Source organism: Triticum urartu, chromosome 6A, assembly GCF_056163025.1.
Source record: "Triticum urartu cultivar PI428250 chromosome 6A, HENAU_Tu73, whole genome shotgun sequence".
Taxonomy (NCBI): Eukaryota; Viridiplantae; Streptophyta; class Magnoliopsida; order Poales; family Poaceae; genus Triticum; species Triticum urartu.
This window is the reverse complement of record NC_141878.1, coordinates 6,216,980-6,238,445: the sequence shown is the minus strand read 5'-3', so window position 1 is coordinate 6,238,445 and position 21,466 is coordinate 6,216,980. Positions and strand designations below refer to the sequence as shown.

General features: G+C 42.9%; 3 protein-coding genes across 4 annotated transcripts; 1 reads left to right on the top strand and 2 right to left on the bottom strand.

The window, feature by feature from the left end:
• Positions 1-583: 583 nt before the first annotated feature.
• On the bottom strand, positions 584-8,353 carry LOC125514966 (uncharacterized). 2 transcript variants are annotated; one of them, XM_087526655.1, is made up of 3 exons: positions 3,412-8,353; positions 2,074-3,162; positions 584-1,992 (listed from the first exon to the last, which is right to left on the bottom strand). In XM_087526655.1, the coding sequence occupies exons 1-3, from the start codon at positions 3,739-3,741 to the stop codon at positions 1,015-1,017; spliced, it is 2,397 nt and encodes a 798-aa protein (XP_087382781.1). In that variant the 5' UTR covers positions 3,742-8,353; the 3' UTR covers positions 584-1,014. The 2 variants fall into 2 exon arrangements, with proteins under 2 accessions (XP_087382781.1, XP_048536311.2); XM_048680354.2 differs by having other exon boundaries at positions 587-3,162.
• Positions 8,354-8,492: 139 nt separating this feature from the next.
• On the bottom strand, positions 8,493-12,592 carry ANK6 (Ankyrin repeat family protein). The gene is made up of 3 exons (XM_048677854.2): positions 11,948-12,592; positions 9,865-10,036; positions 8,493-9,117 (listed from the first exon to the last, which is right to left on the bottom strand). The coding sequence occupies exons 1-3, from the start codon at positions 12,071-12,073 to the stop codon at positions 8,906-8,908; spliced, it is 510 nt and encodes a 169-aa protein (XP_048533811.1). The 5' UTR covers positions 12,074-12,592; the 3' UTR covers positions 8,493-8,905.
• A 2,622-nt stretch (positions 12,593-15,214) lies between these two features.
• On the top strand, positions 15,215-19,268 carry LOC147963032 (receptor like protein kinase S.2-like). The gene is made up of 10 exons (XM_087526656.1): positions 15,215-15,358; positions 15,577-15,844; positions 16,032-16,248; positions 16,337-16,460; positions 16,730-16,882; positions 17,331-17,894; positions 18,010-18,274; positions 18,444-18,669; positions 18,767-18,950; positions 19,017-19,268. Exons 1-10 carry the CDS (start codon positions 15,215-15,217, stop codon positions 19,194-19,196), a joined length of 2,325 nt encoding a protein of 774 aa, XP_087382782.1. The 3' UTR covers positions 19,197-19,268.
• Positions 19,269-21,466: the final 2,198 nt, after the last annotated feature.

The following is a 21,466-nucleotide window of genomic DNA, read 5'->3' as shown; positions in this document are numbered from 1 at the left end:
CATATTTGTAAATTTTCCCAACAAGTAGACCACATATCACATGGGAAATTTATTTTATTTTATTTTATTTTATTGACATTTCCATCATTTCCTTTTGTTTTTTCTAAAACTGAAAAGGCGGTCCGGGGGGGGGGGGGGGGGGGGGAGTTTGAAAATGGGACCTTTAGTACCGGTTCGTGCCATGAACCGGTACTAATGCCTCAAAACCCATTAGTACCGGTTGGTGACACCAACCGGTAGTTGGTGCCACCAACCGAGACTAAACCTTTAGTACCGGTTGGTGTCACCAACCGGTACTAATGGGCATCGCACCCTTTAATCCCGGTTCGTGGCACGAACCGGGACTAAAGGGCCCAGGTGAACTGGGACTAATGCCTTAGCCGCATGAACCGGGATAAATGCTCACGTTAGTCCCGATTCTTGACTGAACCGGGACTAATGTGAAAACTGCCCCATGACCAAAGCCCTGTTTTCTACTAGTGAGCCTAGTGAGGTACCGCTGATACCTTGCCCAGATCTCACTTTTAGGATATATTCCAAGATGCATTGTGATTGCACATGAGTAGTTCTGTGATTTCATCAAATTAAAATCACTACGTCTGCATCCATATCAAATATTTTTGAATTTATGATATAATCATGTGCAAGCACAACTAGCATGAGTGTAGCCATGCCATCTCAACTGGTCTTGTGCTAGAACATTACTCCCTCCGTCCCATAATATAAGACATTTTTGCAAGCTATTGTCTTACATTATGGAACGGAGGGAGTACATGATTATGCCAACTGGCTCATTACAGTATTATTACGCCAACTGGCTAATTACAGTATTATTACGCCAACACGTATTATTATGCAACTGGCTCATACTTGTATAAATCAGAGAAAATGTCTCAAAAAAACGAAAATAAATAACAACAACAAGTATTATTATGCAACTCTTTTCAAACAACAACAAATAAGCAATGAATTTGTTGAGACTGGCTATGATGGGCCTTGATCGTGAGCCTGTGATCAAACTGGATGGCAGTTGCACGATGGAACCTGGTCCTCGTGGTGGTTCTTGGGGACATGCACGCCGGCGTGGGTGAGCATGGCCCAGATGTGGGTGATGAACTCGCCGCCGTTGCTCAGTGCCAGCGCGTGCGCCTCCGGGCCCGCCGATGGCCTGCGTGCCACGAACACAAGAAGTTCTGCCCAAAACTCGAGTAGCATCCCCCACACTCTCTCATCCTCAAGCAAGTCACCACCACTACTGCTAGTGGCCTCCAACTGCTTCCCCAACTTGACACCCTTCACCATGGCCGACTTCTGCTCGTCCTCTTCTCCTTGACCGAACTTCACCAGACGCTCACGGCGGTCACCAGTATTGCAACAGCTCTGGAAGAAACTGCTGAGCTCCCCCTTGATGTCCTTGTACACCTTCTTCGTCCATGCCTCATTGTCCGGGAGGAGCCCCGGCTCGTAGGCCACCAAGTATGCACAGTACCTCGACAACGTCAGGGCAGCCTGGCCGTGTGGTGGGAGAGGGTGCTTCTGTTTGTCCCTCATCTCAAATAGGGCCGTCGCGATGTGCCACACCACTATCATTGTTGCGGTGCTCATCTTGGGGTCGCATGCCCACTTGAGGTTAAGGAAGCGTTGCCTTTCCAACGTAGCCATGCCGTTGCTGAAGTGTCTGCCGCAGCTTGGGGTGAGGACGTCCTTCAACGCCTTGACGATGGCCACCTTTGTGTCACCGGTGACGATGGCATCGGGGAGCCCGACGAGGCGCCTCTTGAGCAGGCGGGAAACGAGCATCCACACCCAACGCGGGTCGAGGTAGTGGGGCTTGAGCATGGTGATCTGGTGGACCTTGATGACGGCGTGGGAGCGGTGCTTCGCCCATAGGGTGCCCTTGGCGACCCTCCCGGCATGCCCCTTCTGCTGGAGCATTGTCTTTCGGGCATAGGTGTACATCACTGACACAATGAACCAATCGGAGAGCACGTACTGCAAGAATTCATATGCCTCGACGGCGAGGAGGGTGAGCGTGAGGAGGAAGGTGACGATGAGGTCGGAGGAGGAGCAAACCATGCCGAAGAGGAAGTTCACTTGGTGGACGAAGCACTTGTACTGCACCACCATGTCGATGGACAGGCCGATGAGCCCCCGAAAGAGGGAGCCTAGCACCTTGAAGATGTGGCCATTGCCTGTGACGAGGAGCACGGTGATGCAGTATAAAAAGATGAAGACGATGGAGATGACAAAGTTGGCTATGAATAGCCCTGGCTTGGACAATGCCAACGGGATGATGGCCTGGTAGTACTCGTCCAGAAACCTCAGCTCCAGTTCCACCACCTCGAAAGCCCTCTCAGCATTGGCAACCTCGTCCTCATGCCCCTCGAGGGCGAGGAGTCCCCGGAGGACGAGATCGCGCGCTTGTAGGGTGTCCGCCTCTGCCATGTGGAAGTGCTCCATCTTTCGTCGAAGCAGCTTGAAGAGTGCGACGGCAAGGCAAATGTTCTCCAACTTGTGCTTCCTGCTCAAATTGTACCTGAAGATGGGGTCACTATTGGCGAGGTCCCATATGTTACATACCCGGACCAGCTCGGACTTTTTGGCCTCTTCCTTCCCATTTGGACTTCCATCTCCAAGGAGAATTTTGTTCATTTCTTCTTCTTGGATTTTGAAGCCATGGGGCGTCACCTCCCTCTTGAGCCTTCTCTCTCCCATGACCGCATAGTTGCAAACCCTCATCATACCGGCGCCAACTGCGTGTTCGTCATCGCGGAGCAATTGCCGACGCTTGTTGACGAGTTGCACCATGTAGCCGGAGATGAGGGCGGCATTTTTCGCGAGGTCGAAGGAGCGCTTAGCAAGGTAGATGCACATGGAGCGCTTGCACATCTTGACGACGCTGAAGATCCAGAGGATGATGAAGAAGGACTTGACGCCAAAGCCATGCACGTAAGTGTAGATGAGGTACCCAATCCATGCCATGCGTGCAGCCTCCTCGACAGCATCAAAGAAGCTGTAGCGGCCGACGCCGCGTGCGAAGGCGTCGGTGGCGGGGGCAACCATGGCGTAGACCTTCTTGCGGAGGAGCTCGACGAGGATCATCCAGAGGAGAATGAGCTGCGCACGGGGCTGGTTGCCGGTGTCGGGTGGCTTGCTCTTGGCCTATGAACAAGGTTTAAAATTTCAACAAAGTTTCCAACAATTCAATAATTCATACTGGTATCGAAATATATGCAACCTCAAAATTTCGTCCTAGATTCAAACAAGTTTAAGACCAAATACAAATTCGGTCAAAATCCATTAAAATCGAGTGAACATCGATAGATCAAAACCCAAAAGAATTCTCAAAAAGTTGGATATTTCACTAAGGTTTGGTAATTCTTTTTCCTTCAACAAAATTTTAAACCTTACCTGGGAAAACATGTAGGACATGAAGGGAAGGAAGAGAGCGAAGGAGGCGCGGAAGAAGATGCGGGTGGCGGTAGAGTGGCCGCGGCCCCGACCTGAGAGGCGTCCCGAAACTCCAAGGAGGAATAGGGCAGTGCCGAGCAAGGTCATGAGGACCGTGGTGGTGACCATGAGCCGCTCGGTGGTCCGCATGTCGGCGGACACCGTGAAGCTGGCCACCAGCGTGGCCGCCGGGGTGGCGCACAGCGTGACGTTGTTGATGACGATGTCGCGCCGGGTGCTGGAGTTGTACATTGCCGCGGCAGCCCGGCTCACCGGGGACAGCAGCACCATGGCCCCGTCCCCTCCTCAGGAAGACGCTGGTGGCTGGCACGTGTGTTTGCATTGTGCTGATATGTTTGTGGTATTTATACTGCTAGTTTTGGCATGCGTGTGGGACAGAATTTCAGTCAGAGCAAGAGGCAAGGCACGGATCGATGCTCCCTGTGTGCAGTGTGCACAAAGCCTTGGGGAACATCTGCTAGAGCTAGCATCCATCCTATGATGGACTTATATTTTGAGAACTACTCCCTCCGTCCTATAATATAAAACGTTTTTACAAGCTATCTTAGTTATAGAATCCTGCTTTGAAAATGCCCTATTTCAAAACAAGTTAGTATGATGGAAACAAGTTAGAAAATGTTGCTCTCAAAATGCGCGATGTCAAAACAAGTGTTTGGTGCTAGGCATTTCCCCTCGGGGCTTATGGGGCTTCGCCACGTTCCCTCCAAAAACATGACTTCTCGTACATATCGCCCCTCTTTTCGTCCATATGAATAGGTGCATGCAGGTTTTTGGCACGACACGACGGCAAAGATCTAAGGTTTCGGTTGAGAAGAACATCATCCAATGATGCCAACATGCAAAACCACATACTTCATGGAAAACAAAGGGACATTGCATGTCCAGCGTAATGGGAAGGTTCATCATCATACAGTTTACTACGTTAGAACTCTATATCATGATTGAGAACAAACACAACCACATGACGGCAAAGATCATTAGAATCACCTAGGAATAAACCATGGGCTTTTTCTCTGGTTTGAGGGTGTGCATACATCATCCGCCCGTACCGTACGGTGCATGAAAGAATCCTGCTGCTGCACCCTAGGACATTATATGCGCACGGCAAAGATCGATGCTTTCGTGCGCGTCACTGCCACGACCAAGAACGCAGCAGGTCCTTATATATTCTCAGAACTATGTGATGGGCAAAGAACAGATGCATTTGTCAGTGGCTAGGACGACAAAGCAAAAGGCCAGACACAAGAATATATCACACAAAAGGATAACCGGGAAGAGAACGCTTCTTTACCTTTCGCTAAAGCTAAGTTAGCTTCTAGCATACTTGAGCCTCGTTTGTTTGGGCTGCGGTTACGACAGAAGTGGCTGTAATTTGCTTGTTCCAAGTATTTGAAAATTTTATTTCATCGTACTATTTGAAAATGCAAGCTAAAGTATGAATAAACCAATCATGTTTATATCTCCCTCCCTGCATAGAACAACGGTGCAAAGAGAATCCGCTAGTCCATATACTAATTATTAAGTGTTCATACAACCGAAAAGATGTAACAAAAGAGAGCAAAACAATTCAGTGTAAATATGTATTACCTCTGTTTATAAATGTAAATTGAACTGGCCAAACATCTTATATTTAGGAACAGAGGGTGTAGATGTTAGTACAGACAACAATCTATCTAGCTTGTCATGCCATATATAAAGAGATCTTGATCCTATCACACATGGCATTCATGTAGCCATCATCAGATGTAGTCAGAATGTCAGAATGTCTTTGACACGCTCACGGCGGCTTGCAGCATTAGCTTGTCAGGGGAGGACAAGTAGAGGCCAGGAAGAACATGTTTTACAACGGGGAACGAAGGACAGAATTCTTGTTCAGACTTCCACATGCTAATTAAGCTTTCATCACACTCCTTCCTTTCATCTATATACGGCCATTAGTTAATCCCTACATCAATCTATTTTACGCTTGATCAACCTGAACAACTTATACGTACGTTTTTTTTTGGTTTTGCATAGGGCATAAAAAACGTCATACATTTTGTTATAGAGGATGTAGTACCCAATAAACTTTGATGGGGGCAAAGAATAGATGCATTAGTTAGTACAAGCAAAGGCCAGCAAGAACATGTTTCACAAAAGGACTCCTCATCCATTAGGAAGAGCGGCTTTCAGCTTAGGCTACGGCTTTACCCAAGGCAGCTCATCCATAGGTTTTGTTTCTCTGTACCCATCACCAAATCCTCAAAAGGACAGACAGACCGAGTGCATATAATTTCCCACACAAGGTAGGGTCTAGGGAGAGATTATAGGAACCAAGTCTTACCCCTGTGAAGTGGTGAAATGCAATGCACAAAGACTGGTTCGAACACACGAGAAAAACTAGACAGGGTAGCATCTCCCTTCCCCTCCTTTGTGGTTGCCCCGCCAATCACGCATGAGCTTCCCCTCCTTTGTGGTCATTCACATAGTATGTATCGTTGTGGACATACATACTATAAACTCCATAAATTATGCAAAACTTTCTCTCGAGCACTTAACGTCAAGTGTGAGTAGTTTGTCAACGGAGACGCCAACTTGGAGGTGAACCCCCCACTACTACAGGTAATACGAACTCATTATTTCATATGACATTTTTGTTAATTGATCACTTACATATAAGTTTCATTCTCTTGCAGACTTGGTTCTACGAGAAATTCCGAGTCGACCACATTGATCGTATTTCCTGTCTTCAACGTGACAAACCGCTTATCCAATACTGAAACGAAGCAAAAGCAGGCAAAGTCGACAAAATAATCTCAGATAACTACATAGGAGTCAGAGAGGTATATGCTTAGTGTTACTTGTTGTAATCTGCTCCATTTTTACAAAAATGATTCATAATAAATATTTTTGCAGAAGGATGAGGACCTCATGTGACCTTTGAAGGCATTGCCCAAGGTTTCTCATCAACCTTCAAAAGTCAACTATGGAGGTATGTGTTATATACCTTGTAGAATGATGCTAGTCAGTAATGTTTTTTAAGCTGAAACTAATTCTTTCTAAATATTTTAAAAAAATAACAGTTATAACTCATCCTCATTTGTAGAAAGCAATTATGTCTCGGCAACATTCGTTGACGACACAACTGGACGGAATTGTACGACGCTATAAGGAAACCATTATGCGCTTGAAAGACCTAATTTCTCAATTCAACGTAAGCATTTGTTTTCTTTTTTGTAATTCATCCTTCAAAATAAGGGCATGAGTAACATCATTTTATTAAAAAGATCATCGATTTGGCATACGACACAATGACTTTGATGCGGGAAAGAGAGTTGACAACATAATCATGTCATAAAATTTATAACTTTGCTGTTCTTGTCACAAAATGTATGCTGACCATTTATCTTTTGAACGTGCAAACTAGAAAACCTCAAAAATTGTAGCCACTTCTACAAATGAAGTTTCAAAGTGTGTCTAAACCTTGCAACTAAATTTGAGGTATGAAGTTCCATATTGCTAGCACGTTCATTTTTCAACCATACAGCTAACTTGTGTCCTTCACAGAAGGTAAATGAAACATCCATGGAACCCAGAAAGGAAAAACGGACAGACACGACGTTGTGGAATAAATTGGGAAGCGTTTCACGTGTGATGACAACAAGAACTTACCACAGTTCCCAATTGATTACACAACATCCTCTGTCAATTTTTCCCTTTGGTGGTCCACAAATATTTATTTTATGAAGTTAGTTGTATGGTTGGGAAAAAAACATAGCAATATCAATATGGGACTTCATACCATTCTAGCTAGGGGAGCGGCTACATTTTTTTTGAGGTTTTCTAATTTGTACATTCAAAAGATAAATGGTTAGCATACATTTTGTGACATGAAGAGAAAAGTTACAAATTTTGTAACATAACTATCTTGATTTCTTTGTCAACTCTTTGCCGCATCAAAGTTGTTGTGTCATAAGCAAAATCAATGGTCCTTTTAATAAAAAGATATTAGTCATGCACTTATTTGGAAGAATGAATTATAATAAAAACAAATGCGTACGTTGAATTGAGAAATTAGATGGTTTCTTTCTGACAACATACTATTCCATCCTAGTTGCGAAGACATCTCCGAATGTTGTGAAGATATAATCACTTTCAACTCTATCATCTGGGCCACTAGGCAGCCTGGTGTCCCATCAAGCTACAAGTTAAAATTAGAACCAGTTTAAAAAAAGGTATTTAGAAAGAATTAGTTTCAACCTTAAAAAACATTACTGACTAGTATCATTCTACAGTTGACTTTGAAGGCTGATGAGAAACCTTGGGCAATGCCTTTCAAGATCACATGAGGTCCTCAACTATTTGCAAAAATATTTATTTATGAATCATTTTTGTAAAAGCCAAGCAGATAACAACAAGTAAACTAAGCATATAACTCTCAATCTCATACGTAGTTCTCTGAGATTATTTTGTCTGACCTTGCCCACTTTTGCTTCGTTACAATCTAGGATAAGCGATTTGTCATGTCGAAAATAGGAAATGGTATGATCAATATGGAATTTCTTGTAAAACCAAGTCTGCAAGAAAATAAAACTTATATGTAAGTGATCAATTAACAAAAATGTCATAGGAAATAATGATTTTGTATTACCTGTAGTGGTTGAGGTGCCCCTTCAAGTTCGCGGCTCCGTTGACAAACTTCCTCAAATTTGACATTAAGTGGTCAAGAGAAAGTTATACATAAGTTATGGAGTTTATAGTATGTATGTGCACAACGATACATACTAGGGATGACCACAAACAATCACTTTCTTGTCAGTATAGTATGCATCTGTCCACAACGATACATATTTAATTGATCGTTGCTTAACTTTACCCCAGCTTAGATATCTATCTTGAACTCAGACAGTTTTCTTCAACAACAATGAATCTTCTTGGCTGCATACAATGGGTTGAGCATGTGCATATCAAGATATGAAATCAGAGAATCGCCACACAGTAGGCCAGTTTAGAGAAACTTGGGTCGAAAAGACAAAATCAAGTTTCCAAATAAACACAACAATAGCTTCAGACAAAAAAAACATGTGTTCCAAACAAACCAATCAGATGTACAATACTTGTCCGGCAAACAAGCAAAGGTTCGACAACGTATGTTTACGAAGGATGTTCCTTCATAGAGACGGATATTCCAATCTGAGATCACTGCAGCCTGGTCACCGATGTACCAGAATATACCAGGTAAACTACAGGGCAGCACAGCAGCAACTCCAGGACCTCGTGACGGCACCGTGTTTATTCTTGCATACACATACAATACCAGCATCAGCCTGCTTTCACTTGGATGTAGCTCCTCGCAGGCTCGGCACATAAGCTAGGAAGGGTGGATTTCATAATTAAAAACAAGCACTCATAACCCAAAGATCAGCAGCATCCCCTGCGGATAGATCACTTCTCACTAGTTGGACGAGCTGAAGGAAGCTTCGCCGCCTGAGTCACTCTCGTCCTGCATGCGCTTCATCTCATACGCCCACTCCAGGCCAGAGCAGTAGTGGAGGGGTGGGTTGAACCTGTGGTCGTTCAGGTCAGGGGGCAGGAACGCGCCGTTCTCGACAAGGAACCTGACCACCCTCTTGTTTCTTTCCTTGGCAGCAATGTGCAGGGGAGTCCCTAGATTAAGACAAAATAAGTTTAGGACTCCACAGGTCAAGTAGGTTGAATTGAGTAGATAGTAGTAATAAACGCATTTTAGTAACCTAGATAAGCTAGGTAGCAGGAAAACAGCACTGCAGGAGGTTCAACCCAAATCTAATACATGAAGCCACACACACCGTTCACATACTTCTAAAACAGAGCAAGATTACACTATACACATCAGCTACAAGTAAACCACACCTACATACCTAGTAATAAAACATGGAGATCTCGTGTAATGGAAATAAGCTATGTTTGGATGTCAATTAAGCAGATGCATCGCTATTAACACCAGCAACCCAAAACAATATATATATATATATATATATATATATATAACCTAGATATAAGCTACATAGCAGAAAACTGTACTGCACAGCGTTCAGTCCACATAATACTATATGAAGCAACACACACCATTCAACTACTGTAAAACAGAGCAAGATTAGATCTGCAGGTCCACTAAGTAAACATCATCTACATACCTAGTCATGTAACATAGAAAAAGAATGGAAACAAATTATGCTGGATGTACTAACTTCCACAGCTTGGCCATATATGTATAGACAATTAAGAGTGGCAACCCAAGACAATACATATAGAATAACAAAAATAATTAAAAACAATAACATTTAGAAAGGTAGAACTGATGGAAGAACAATCAACAATAAAAATAACGACACTGGCAATACAGGCAATGTCTAAAAAAACAAGTGAACTTACAGCCACAAGCTCCTTTTGTTCGGGCATCAATATTTGCACCGCGCTCCAGTAGTTCATCCATGATTTTCACATGCCCGCCCTGAGCAGCAAGGTGCAGCGGAGTAGCGCCAGGAGACTTTGGTCCCCATGCGGGTGCATTGACATCCATCCCTTCATTCAGGAGACGTCTCACCTAAGGAGAATCAGAAAAAATGACGGTTTTAGATTTTTCACAAGGATGATTAGTAAATAAGTAAGATAACAATCTCTAGTTGAGAAGTTGTACGGGATTAATTAGTCACCAAGCCAATGGGTTAAGAATACACAAAACTACATTTTTTCTATACAGCAGAATGCCAGAATCTAGCCTAAAACATGCATTCATTCTTGCAGATTTGGTTTAAGGTGATCCCATGAATAACAGGCCGCTGAAAAGAATTGATGCGACACAGAATATAACTTAGAATGATTGGTACTTATAACCAGTCCTAGATGAACACATAGAAAAGAACATCGGAGACCTGCAAATGAGAATCAGGGTAATCAGCACATCTAACTAGTTACTAGCCTCAGATATATGTTGCGACTCCCAGGACATTCGTCCAAAGCTGGATGCAATTTTGAAACATATACAAGCCCTGAAGAACATCAGAGAGTGTTTCTTTATTTGGCTTAATCAGCTAATTGGGCAGAGCACTTGCCAAGCAAACTTTGCTTCAATTGGCTACACAAGGCAACAACATAGTACAAGAGTTTGGTTGTTTCTTTATTTGGCTTAATCAGCTAATTGGGCAGAGCACTTGCCAAACAAACTTTTCTTAAATTGGCTACACAAGGCAGCAACATAGTACAAGAGTTTGGTTGTTTCTCCTAATTGGTCACATATACAAGATTTGAAACAATCAGCATATCTAACTAGTTACTAGCCTGACATACATGCTCCAAATTCCAGGACATTTTGGCAGAACTGGATGCAAAGTTTGGACATGAACATGCCCTAAAGGACATCAAAGAGTGTTTCTTTATTTGTCTTAATCAGCTAAATTGGGCAGGGCAAATGGCAAACAATCCTGTTCACACAAGGTGACAGCATGATAACAGAGTTTTGGTCGTTTCTCCTAATTGGTCAGATGTGTAAAACATATGCGTACTCGAGTTGCAATCTGTTTCAAAGGATGCCAAAGTAGGTAGTTATAACTGGACTGGTCAGGGCACATGCCAAACAATCTTGCTTCAATTATCCACTCAAGGTGACACAACATGGTACCACACTTTTGGGTGTCTTGTCCCTCCTAATGGTCACATGTGCAACACATTTGGATGCAGCCAAGTTGCAGTCTGTCTTAAAAGGGCAACAAATCCATTCGTGCGCTTGATTGACAGAACATACCCTTGCCTAAACATTCCTAGTGGACTAGTTTTGTGGGAGCAGGAACCTAAGAGCCAGCCTTATTTGGATTTCCCAACTAAAACTGGTATGGTAGATGCAAAACAATATTTGCTTCAGTTATCTAATATCTACAGGATGCCAAAGTAGGCACTTATAACTGAAGTGGGCAGGGCAGATGCCAAACAATCTTCTTCAATTATCCACCCAAGGTGACACACCATGGTACCACACTGTTGGGTCTCTTGTCCCTCCTGATCGGTCACATGTGCAACACATTTGTGGTATCCAAGTTCGCACGCTCGCATGACAGAACATATCCTTGCCTAAACTGAGTCTAGATTAAACAATCGATAATTCATTCATTCATCCAGATTCAGTTTATTGTGATTCGACACAAAAAGAGTGTTCCTTCATTTGGCTCAATCAGCTAAATTGGGCAGAGCACTTGCCAAACAAACTTGCTCTAATTGGCTGCACAAGGCGACAACATAGTACCAAAGTTTTGGTCTCGTGTCCCTCCTAATCGGCCACATCCGTAGCACGTTTGTGGTGCTACTCAAGTTGCAGTGTGTCTCAAAAGGGCGACAAATCCATTTGTGCGCTTGTGTGACCAAACATAAACTTGCCTAAACGTTCCTAGTTGACTAGTTTTGTGGCAGCAAGAATATTCCTTGTGAGGCGGAAAAATAAGGAGATAGAGGGAGCAGCTCATACCTCCTTGAGGTTGCCCTTGCGGGCGGCGACGTGGAGCTGGTTCCAGCCGCGGTCGTCGGCGTCGTCCGAGTCACCGCCGCGAGCGCGCGCCCGGGTCATGCTGAGCGAGCTGCGGAGCTGCACCATGGTGGCCCCTTGTCCAATCTTGCAAGCAGATCCAAACCAACCAAGCAATCAAGCAGAGAGAGGAGCAATCCAATCAAATCAAGAACGAGAAGGGGGGAAGAAGCAAATCGGATCCGGGGAGAAATTGAGCAGAGGAGAGGGGAGGGGAGGGGAGATTAGCGGGAGTAGTTGCCCATGCCGAAGGGGGCAAACGGATTGAGGCCGGGGCCGAGCGCGCGGAGGTTCTTGTGGAGCATCGGCGACGAGGAAGACGAAGACGAAGACGGGCGGCGGCGCACCATAGTATGTCGAATCTGGGTTGGTTTTTTCGGGGGGAGACGGATGAGATCAGAGGAAGGCGTCGACGGAGTTGGGGATCATGTCTTCCGTCCGGAAATCAATCAAAAATCGCAAATTTCGATCGACCGGAGGTGGGGAAGGCGACGGACGACGACGAGGAGGGGATGGGGATGAGGATGAGCAAACCCTAGAAATCCAAATCGAATCCAATCTTCTCTCTCGCTCTCCTGCGTTATATATTTTCGCAGGCCCCCGGAGACCAGCCTCGCGTGAGGGGCCGAATGAATCGAGCACGCAGCGGCCGGGCCGTTGCTGCGTGGGCCGAGTCCGTGGGCCCCTGTTGAAGGCCCAATATCCTACTCCCTCCGTTCCTAAATATTTGTCTTTCTAGACATTTCAACAAGTGACTACATACGAAGCAACATGAGTGAATCTACACTAAAATATGTCTATATACAATCCGTATGTGGTAGACCATTTGAAATCTCTAAAAAGACAAATATTTAGGAACGGAGGGAGTAGTTTTCATTTTTAACAAAAAGAGTGGTTTTGCTAAAAAAAGAGAGTGGTTTCTCATGCTTACCACCCCCTCCCCCTCCATAGTTAGAGGATCTACAATTGGACCCCCACTTCTCCCCCTAAACGTCCGGACAAACAACTCCAACAGTGTTCGGACTGGAAAAAAAATACCATTCTACTAGGCCAGCAAAGTCAGCCCAAACGTTCTGGTTGTCCGACACCTCTTAAACTCGGTACATACATGTGGCGGATATGAGGACCCCGAATGCCTCCACAAGTCGGATCCAAGTGAGGGGATTCTTGAAAAGGCAAACCCTATAAATGCAAACTGAATCCAAACCCCGCTCCCCCACCAAAACCTCCTCACACATATATTTTCGCATGTGTCATGCCTCATGAGAGGCCAATCCAAATCCACACATGGGGTAGGAGGGGAGTCGCAACCCCTTCGTTGCGAGCACTAAGCTCTAACCATCAGGCCATCACCCCCGTTGGTGTATAGATAGTTCATTTTTTTTCTTTTATATCCTTGTTCAGTCCGGTTTATCCTTTTTTTTCTCTTTTCTCATCCTTTTTTGTTTTCTTTAATGCACAGTTAAAAAAAATTCATGAACCTTTTTTGTAAATTGATGAACTTTATAAAATTAGATAAATATTTTTCCAAATTCAATTAACTTTTTTAAAATTCATGAACTATTTTTCAAAATCTGTAAACTTTTTTGGACTCATAAACCTTTTAAAAAATATATAAAGAGTTTTTCAATTTCGTGAACTATTTTTGTATTCACATTTTTTATTTTTCAGTTTTTTTATAGAAAAATTCAATGGTTGACTGGTCAGCTGGTCAACCGGGAAGTACTTAGCACATGTCTTTTTAAAGCCTAAATTTGCTTCATGTTCATTATTTTTTATGTTTGGTTGTACATAAAATGAAGAAAAAATCACACACATGATGTATATGATAAATCCGTTTTCCTTTTAATATATGACAGGATCATTCAACATAATTAAGTTATACTTCCTCCGCCCCATAATATAAGAGCATTTTTGACACTAGTACTACTGAGCTACCAAGCTAAAATCGAGCAAGTTTGTGTTGGTTCAAAACCAGTTCATTTTTTGACCGAGCTATGTTTTTCTTTTTGAATCGATATCCAAGTCAAGCAAAATAAATAAATAAATAAATGAAACGATCTCGAACGGCTCACGAGGCTCAAGTTTTTCTTGCAGCCCCAATGAAAATCAAAGTGCAGAACACCACCGAATGATGCATCGTACGAGGAAAACGTCGTGCAGTAATTTCAGTAGAATAGAAGAGGAGTGAATTCCACATTTTACCCGCTAGATATGCATTTATGACACTAATTAACCCATTGAGAGGCAACTCGTTTAGAACACCACTTTTGGAACCCTGCATTTTCGATGCGTGTCCGTTAGGCAAGGTGTAAGGTGACGCCCAGGGTCAAAAACACCTAGGCTCCATTTCCTGCCCGTAGCCCGGCCTGAAAGGCGGAAAAAAGCCTGAAATAACAACAAATGTATATTTTATTTAAAATATAGGTATATTATATTATTTTAATATCCCAAATATAATTATTTTAATTAAAAAATGGCACTGGTCATGTGCTTCAGGCTGGGCCGGTGTTTGAACAGGTGTAAGATGGACAAAAGAAGTCTGGACATGATCTTTGATGATGCCATCCGTTCTCTACACATTTTTTGCGAATCATTGACGCAAAATACCGATCCTATCTAACATGATCAAGCAAAAAATGCAAAACCAGAGTAAAACCGTGCTAAAAGTCTTCAAAATCTGAGTATTTCGATAGAACTTCCATCAAATGGGGTAATATGTGTCATAAATGTGGTAACTCACTCCTACGAGAATGGTCGTTGACTGAGAAACCGTGTGTCAGCCAGGTCAAGCTCTGCAAGCAAGAGAAAAAGACCTGATCCGGCTGGACCCATCGACGCATCGGGCTTGAGGTAACTATCGTACTGACTAGTGGTAATTTTGGTTGTAGAAAATTGCAACTCTTTCAGATTTTCAGTGCTAACTCAGTGTTCCGTCTTGAGACAGAGCTACTAGTCTGCAGTTGCAGCCTTAACTCGTAAGCACAATCTTTGCATCTTGTATAATGTGCTAAAATCGCTTCGAGCAGTTCCAGATCCAGTTTGCGCTTCCTAGACTACATTCGTACTCGTACAGGGCCTGACCCCCAGCAGGTACGCATCTCCTTGCTACATTTGCTATGTATTTCATTCTGCAAGCCCCTCTGTCTCAACTCTCAAGCAAACTAATTTTTTCCATGCTCTAGATCTGAATAGCACCGTGTACCTAGAATGGAGGGGGAAAGTCTACTGGAGCGTATAGTTAACGGAGACGAGAACCCGAGGGATCTGCCATTAGCACTGTTACGGCGCATCACGGATGATTTCTCTGCAGAGAGAAAAATCGGCGAGGGAGGGTTTGGACTGGTTTACAAGGTAATCCTACCATTTAGAAATTATATAAAGATCTCGACTCCAGTAAGATGTCACTGGTTCGATTGAAAAGTACCACTTATTCATCTTGTTTTGTACAATAGGAAACTCTCCTACTGTGTTTCCGTTCAAAAAAATACCACCAATAGAAGCACAACTTGGCCACTCTGTTTTGATATTGTAGTTTTAGTTCTGAGCATCATTTATACGCTGACCAACAGGGCATACTCCGAAACGGGATTATTGTTGCTGTCAAGAGGATGTATTTGAATGCACACACAGTCGATGACATGCTGTTTCGCCGTGAGATCATTAGCCTGATGACCATCAATCATCAAAATGTAGTCCGGTTTCTTGGCTTCTGTTCTAATACACATTATATGACGATAAAAGAGGCTGGTTCAGGAGAAATTATCCTTGTCAACGTGAGAGAAAGATTGCTCTGTTTGGAGTACATCAGCAATGGAAGCCTTGATAAGCATATTACTGGTACCATCCTTTTGCATTTGATGCAGCCGTTCTCTTATTTCTTTACCTTATTGCCTTGACTAGTGCTCAATTTTCAAGTCAGGATCAATAGTTAGTGACAGACTTTAATTAAAAGCATTCAATCATTCCTTGATATTGTCATTTAACATAACCCCTTGCTTTATTTTATGCCTATATTCTTCTACAGACAAATTAAGGGGACTTGAATGGGAAACACGTTATAAGATAATCACCGGAATTTGTAAGGGTCTGTGTTATCTTCACGAGGAAAAGAATATTTCTCATATGGATTTTAAACCGGCAAATATATTACTAGATGATCATATGGTCCCCAAAATTACGGATTTTGGTTTGACAAGACCAAATGAAAACTCAACTACTATGGGTCAACATTTTGGAACACGGTAAGCTATGCATCAGAAGAACTACCAGCTAACTGACATTTTGTCTATCTACAACCCTACATTTATTTTGTTTCGTATTCTTTTGCAGAGGATATCTCGCGCCGGAATACGAGAACACTGGCAAAATTTCAGTCAAGTCTGACATATATAGTTTGGGTGCCATAATTCTTGAATTAGTGACGGGGTGTATGTCCGTCCCTGATAAGAATAATGTAAGGGCGATTTCTCTCACTTTTTAGAATGATGATGATGTTTTGCACAATAGTTTCACACTTTAATATTCATACTACCCTGCTGACTAACACATGTAATTTAAGCACATGTTTCTGGATATATATCCCACATGGGTGGATGTTTTTATTTTCCTGGTGTTGACGTGAACTAATGCGCTACCGTGGATACACACACCATTACATGGACATAGAGTTTGCGCTGTAAGATTATGGGGTTATCACAAATAATTAACATTTGTTAAATGTAGGTACTTCGAAGGTGGAGACACAGGTGGAATAAACCACCAACGTTACTACAATACCAGCAAGTAACTAGATGCCTTGAAATAGCACTGCAGTGCAGGCAACAAGAACCGGAACATAGACCATCCATATCGGAAATAGTCAGAAGTCTAAGCCAGGTAAGCTAGCTAGTTCAAGATACATTGTAATCAAAATGTGGAAAGAGATGCATCGATCATCTGGAGTCAAAAGAGAGAATAGTATTATTGAGACCAGAGAGCCAATCAAGTGTGAAACAGTCAGTTATTCAACTGTAAAGCTGTGTTAATTTGGTTCTAGTCTAAAATACATAGGTTAGCTAATCTTAACCCTGCTAGGTTAGCATAGTCCCAAATATTTGTTTGACAACTATTCTAGTTGGCCTGAATTACTGGTTAGTTGGGCTAACAGTAGAAAAAAACCCAAATTTGGGACACTTGGTGTGCTCGGCCAAACTTTATTTTAGATTAAATACATGTAGTTGTTTAGTTTAAATACATGTAGAACTTTTTGCATTCTTACAAATGTACTTATAAAATATGGAGAGTATACATCATCATCTAAACACATATAGCTCTTTCCTCGCAGATAAGCCCTTGTTTCGATGAAGATGACATGCTTGATATTAATCCACTTGAACTATGGCTTCCTTCTGTACTTAAGAAGGAGATATCATGCTCAATTGAGCTAACCAATAATACACGTAATTGCATTGCCTTCAACATCCAACTGCCAAGCATACAATACAGCGCACAGCCAGACAAAGGCATTGTGCAACCAGAATCCAAGTATCACGTGCAGATAAAAGTGCAAGCACGAGATGTTCGTGAGCATGACCATGCCGACAAGTTCATCGTGCAGAGCATGAAACTGAGTGAGGGTCTTAGAGATGAGGTTATCACAGAAAACATGTTCCATCAAGAGGCTGGTGAAGTTGTTGATGAGGTGAATTTGATGGTTGTATATGGGCCTATGAATCCCCAAAAATACATGCCAGCTGAGGTGGATAGACCTTATTATGAATTAGAGAAGAAGCTACAGGATTCAGATGGAACACCAATGTCTTTTCCACTAGACTTTTTGAAGGCCATCACATGTAATTTTTCCAGTGAGTCAATCCTTGGTGAAGGTGGTTTTGGAGAAGTATACAAGGTACAATCATATCTTTTAACTCTACGTTTTAAATGTTGGCAAGACTAAATAATAATAATTAATTAATTAAACATACATATGCATACTATGAAGAGAGTTTTAATTTACAACACAGGGAGTTCTTTCAAGTGGGAGCATTGTTACTGTGAAGAAGCTTTTTGACATACATTTAAAAGAGGATGCATTCCAGAACGAAGTATGTTATCTCATGGGGATTAAGCACCCAAATGTAGTACAGTTACTAGGTTACTATGCAGAATCAATTTGGGAAACGATGGAGTTCCCGAGTGGTAGTGGGAAGCGTGTTTTCGCTGAAAAACTAAAAAGGTTGATCTGCTTCGAGTATGTATGCAACAAAAGCCTCGACAAACATATTTCTGGTATAGTACGGACACACTATACTTGTACTTTGTTTCTATCTATATGTCTTTCCATATAACAGAGCCCAAACTATGTAGTGTCACTAGCCTAAGGACGTGATTGGTCTCTATCGTTATTGCGCTGGCTTAAGATAGAGATATAATATTTTCTGTTAAACAATTTCGGCAGATGAATCTTCGGGCCTTGAGTGGAATACAAGATACGAGATAATCAAGGGGATTTGCAACGGGCTGCATTTCCTTCATGAAGAATGCCGTATGGTTCATCTGGATCTTAAGCCTGAAAATATATTGATGGACTCTACTATGATGCCAAAAATAGCTGATTTTGGTTTGTCGAGGATCTTTGGCGAGCAACAATCACGAATTTTCACTAATAATAAAGAGGGAACACTGTACACCTCTTGCAACTCTTGTTTTATATTTCCCTCTGTTACTTTGCATCTCTTTGTTTATGATTGTAGTGCTTCTTACTTATGTATTATGTTGCAGTGGATATATGGCACCAGAGTACAGAGTCCGAGGTGTAGTATCATACAAGGCAGACATCTTCAGTTTTGGTGTCATAGTCATAGAGATAATCACAGGTGGTAGGGACTATCCATGGGACTATTCATATTTCCAGCAACATAGTCCCAACCATACTGATCCATCTTTCCAGCAGTTCACGGAGAAAGTAAGATGAATTAATCTAGATTTTGTGCATATACAATTATTCAAGCTCACTGTTGCAACTTTACAGGTGCTTGAGAGTTGGAAGAACAAATTTGTAACCACACCAAACTATAAACCAGTGGAAAAATATACCAAACAAGTAAGACAATGTGTCACCATAGCCCTAAAATGTGTGGACCCTGGCATGGAGAAAAGACCTAATGCAAAGGATATAATCGAGGAGCTTAAGGCAGTAGACCAGGTATGATGAGCATTATATGATGTCCTAGCATAATACTCCCACCAATCCCAAAATAAGGTGTATAAGTGTTGCCTTAAGTTGATAAAGTTTACAGATAACAATATTGATATCTGCAATCCCAAGTAAATACATTATGGAAATATAATTCAAGATGAATCCATTATTATTTATGTGGTATTGTAGATGTAGATATTATTTTGTACAAAATTGGCCTAATTTAGAAACTTTGACTTATAGCGAAACTTTATGCCTTTTATTTTGGAGATGGGAGTACATGAATAGCTAACACCATAGCAGCATTAGTATATCTACATCAGACTGTCTTGCAAACATGCCTTGCAGAAACAAGTTAGACTCCCTCTACTTTGTTGTTGCAAGTTTTACGTGGCTGCTACGGGCTTCTAGCAAGAACCGTTCTTACCTACACAAAAATCACAACGGCGTTTCATCAAGTTTGCTGTTTTAACCTTCTTCAAGGACCGGCCGTAGTCAAATTCAATTCAACTAAAGTAGGAGAAACAAACACCCGCCAGCCACCTTTATGCAAAACTAGTTGCATGTCTGTCGGTGTAACCGGTCTCATGTGCGTAGATATGTAAGGTTGGTCCGGGCTGCTTCATCCCACAATACCACTGAATCAAAATAAGATGTTGGTGGTAAGCAGTATGACTATCACCGCCCACAACTCTTTGTGTTCTACTCGTGCATATCATCTATGCATAGACCTGGCTCTGATACCACTGTTGGAAAACATTGCATGGAAAACAAAAAAAATCTACGCACACGCAATGATCTATCCATGGAGAAGCATAGCAACAAGAGGGGAGAGAGTGTCTACGTACCCTTGTAGACCATAAGCGGAAGCGTTTCACAACGTGGTTGATGTAGTCGAACTTTCTTCGCGCTCCAACTGATCTAGTACCGAACACATGGCTCCTCCGCGTTCCGCACACGTTCAGCTCGGTGATGTTCTCTGCCTTGTTGATCCAGCAAGAGGGTGAGGAAGTAGATGAGTTTCCACAGCACGACGGCTTGGTGATGGTGATGTGATCTCCGCATCGCTTTGCCTAAGCACTACGAAAATATGACCGAGGTAGTAAACGGTGGACGGGGGCACCGCACACGGCTAAGACAATGTTGTGTCCTTGTGTGGCGCTCCCTCCCCACATAGGGCAGCCAGGGCGCGCTCCAAGGGGCTGGCTGCCGGCCCTAGGGCTCCTGCCCTCCTGCGCCCCCTTTCCTTGTAAGAAGAAGGGGGAAGGAAAGAGGGGGGGGGAGTCCTACTCCACACTTTCCTTTCCCTTCCCTCTTTCCATATCCTCCTCATAGGGCTGGCCTCTATAGGGGGGCACCAGCCCCTTGTGGGCTGGTGTGCTCCCTCTCTTGGCCCATAAGGCCCATATCTTTGCCGGGGGTGCCCGAAACTCCTTTCCGGTGACCTGATAAGTACCTGGTACACTCCGAAACACTTTCGGTGTCCAAATACTATCGTCCTATATATCAATCTTTACCTCTCGACCATTTTGAGCCTCCTCGTCATGTCCGTGATCTCATCCGGGACTCTGAACAACATTCGGTCACCAAATCACATAACTTATAACGTGCGGACCCTACGGGTTCGAGAACTATGTAGACATGACCAAGACACCTCTCCGGCCAATAACCAATAGCGGAACCTGGATGCCCATATTGGCTCCTACATATTCTACGAAGATCCTTATCGGTCAAACCGTTATGACAACATACGTAATTCCTTTTGTCCATCGGTATGTTACTTGCCCGAGATTCGATCATCGGTATATCTATATCTAGTTCAATCTCATTACCGGCAAGTCTCTTTACTCGTTCCGTAATACATCACCTCGTGACTAACTCCTTAGTCATTTGCTTGCAAGCTTATGATGTGTATTACCGAGAGGGCACGGAGATACCTCTCCGGTACTCGGAGTGACAAATCGTAATCTTGATGTATGCCAACTCAACAAACACCTTCAGAGATACCTGTAGAGCATCTTTATGATCACCCAGTTACATTGTGACGTTTGATAGAACACAAGGTATTCCTCCGATATCCGGGAGTTGCATAATCTCATAGTCGAAGGGATATGTATTTGACATGAAGAAAGTAATAGCAATAAAACTGAACGATCATTAAGCTAAGCTAACGGATGGGTCTTGTCCATCACATCATTCTCCTAACGATATCATTCCGTTATCAAATGACAACACGTGTCCATGGTTAGGAAATCTTAACCATCTTTGATCAACGAGCTAGT

What these genes read in the sequence shown, in the direction of transcription:
- ANK6 (XM_048677854.2), bottom strand. Translation starts at nt 12,073, where the DNA reads ATGGTGCAGCTCCGCAGCTCGCTCAGCATGACCCGGGCGCGCGCTCGC. An exon ending in GCAAGGGCAACCTCAAGGAG is followed by an intron (nt 10,037 to 11,947) that starts GTATGAGCTGCT and finishes GATTCTCCTTAG; the next exon opens with GTGAGACGTCTCCTGAATGA. An exon ending in AACAAAAGGAGCTTGTGGCT is followed by an intron (nt 9,118 to 9,864) that starts GTAAGTTCACTT and finishes GTCTTAATCTAG; the next exon opens with GGACTCCCCTGCACATTGCT.
- LOC125514966 (XM_048680354.2), bottom strand. Translation starts at nt 3,741, where the DNA reads ATGGTGCTGCTGTCCCCGGTGAGCCGGGCTGCCGCGGCAATGTACAAC. An exon ending in TGTCCTACATGTTTTCCCAG is followed by an intron (nt 3,163 to 3,411) that starts GTAAGGTTTAAA and finishes CCTTGTTCATAG; the next exon opens with GCCAAGAGCAAGCCACCCGA.
- LOC147963032 (XM_087526656.1), top strand. Translation starts at nt 15,215, where the DNA reads ATGGAGGGGGAAAGTCTACTGGAGCGTATAGTTAACGGAGACGAGAAC. An exon ending in GGTTTGGACTGGTTTACAAG is followed by an intron (nt 15,359 to 15,576) that starts GTAATCCTACCA and finishes GCTGACCAACAG; the next exon opens with GGCATACTCCGAAACGGGAT. An exon ending in GGTCAACATTTTGGAACACG is followed by an intron (nt 16,249 to 16,336) that starts GTAAGCTATGCA and finishes ATTCTTTTGCAG; the next exon opens with AGGATATCTCGCGCCGGAAT.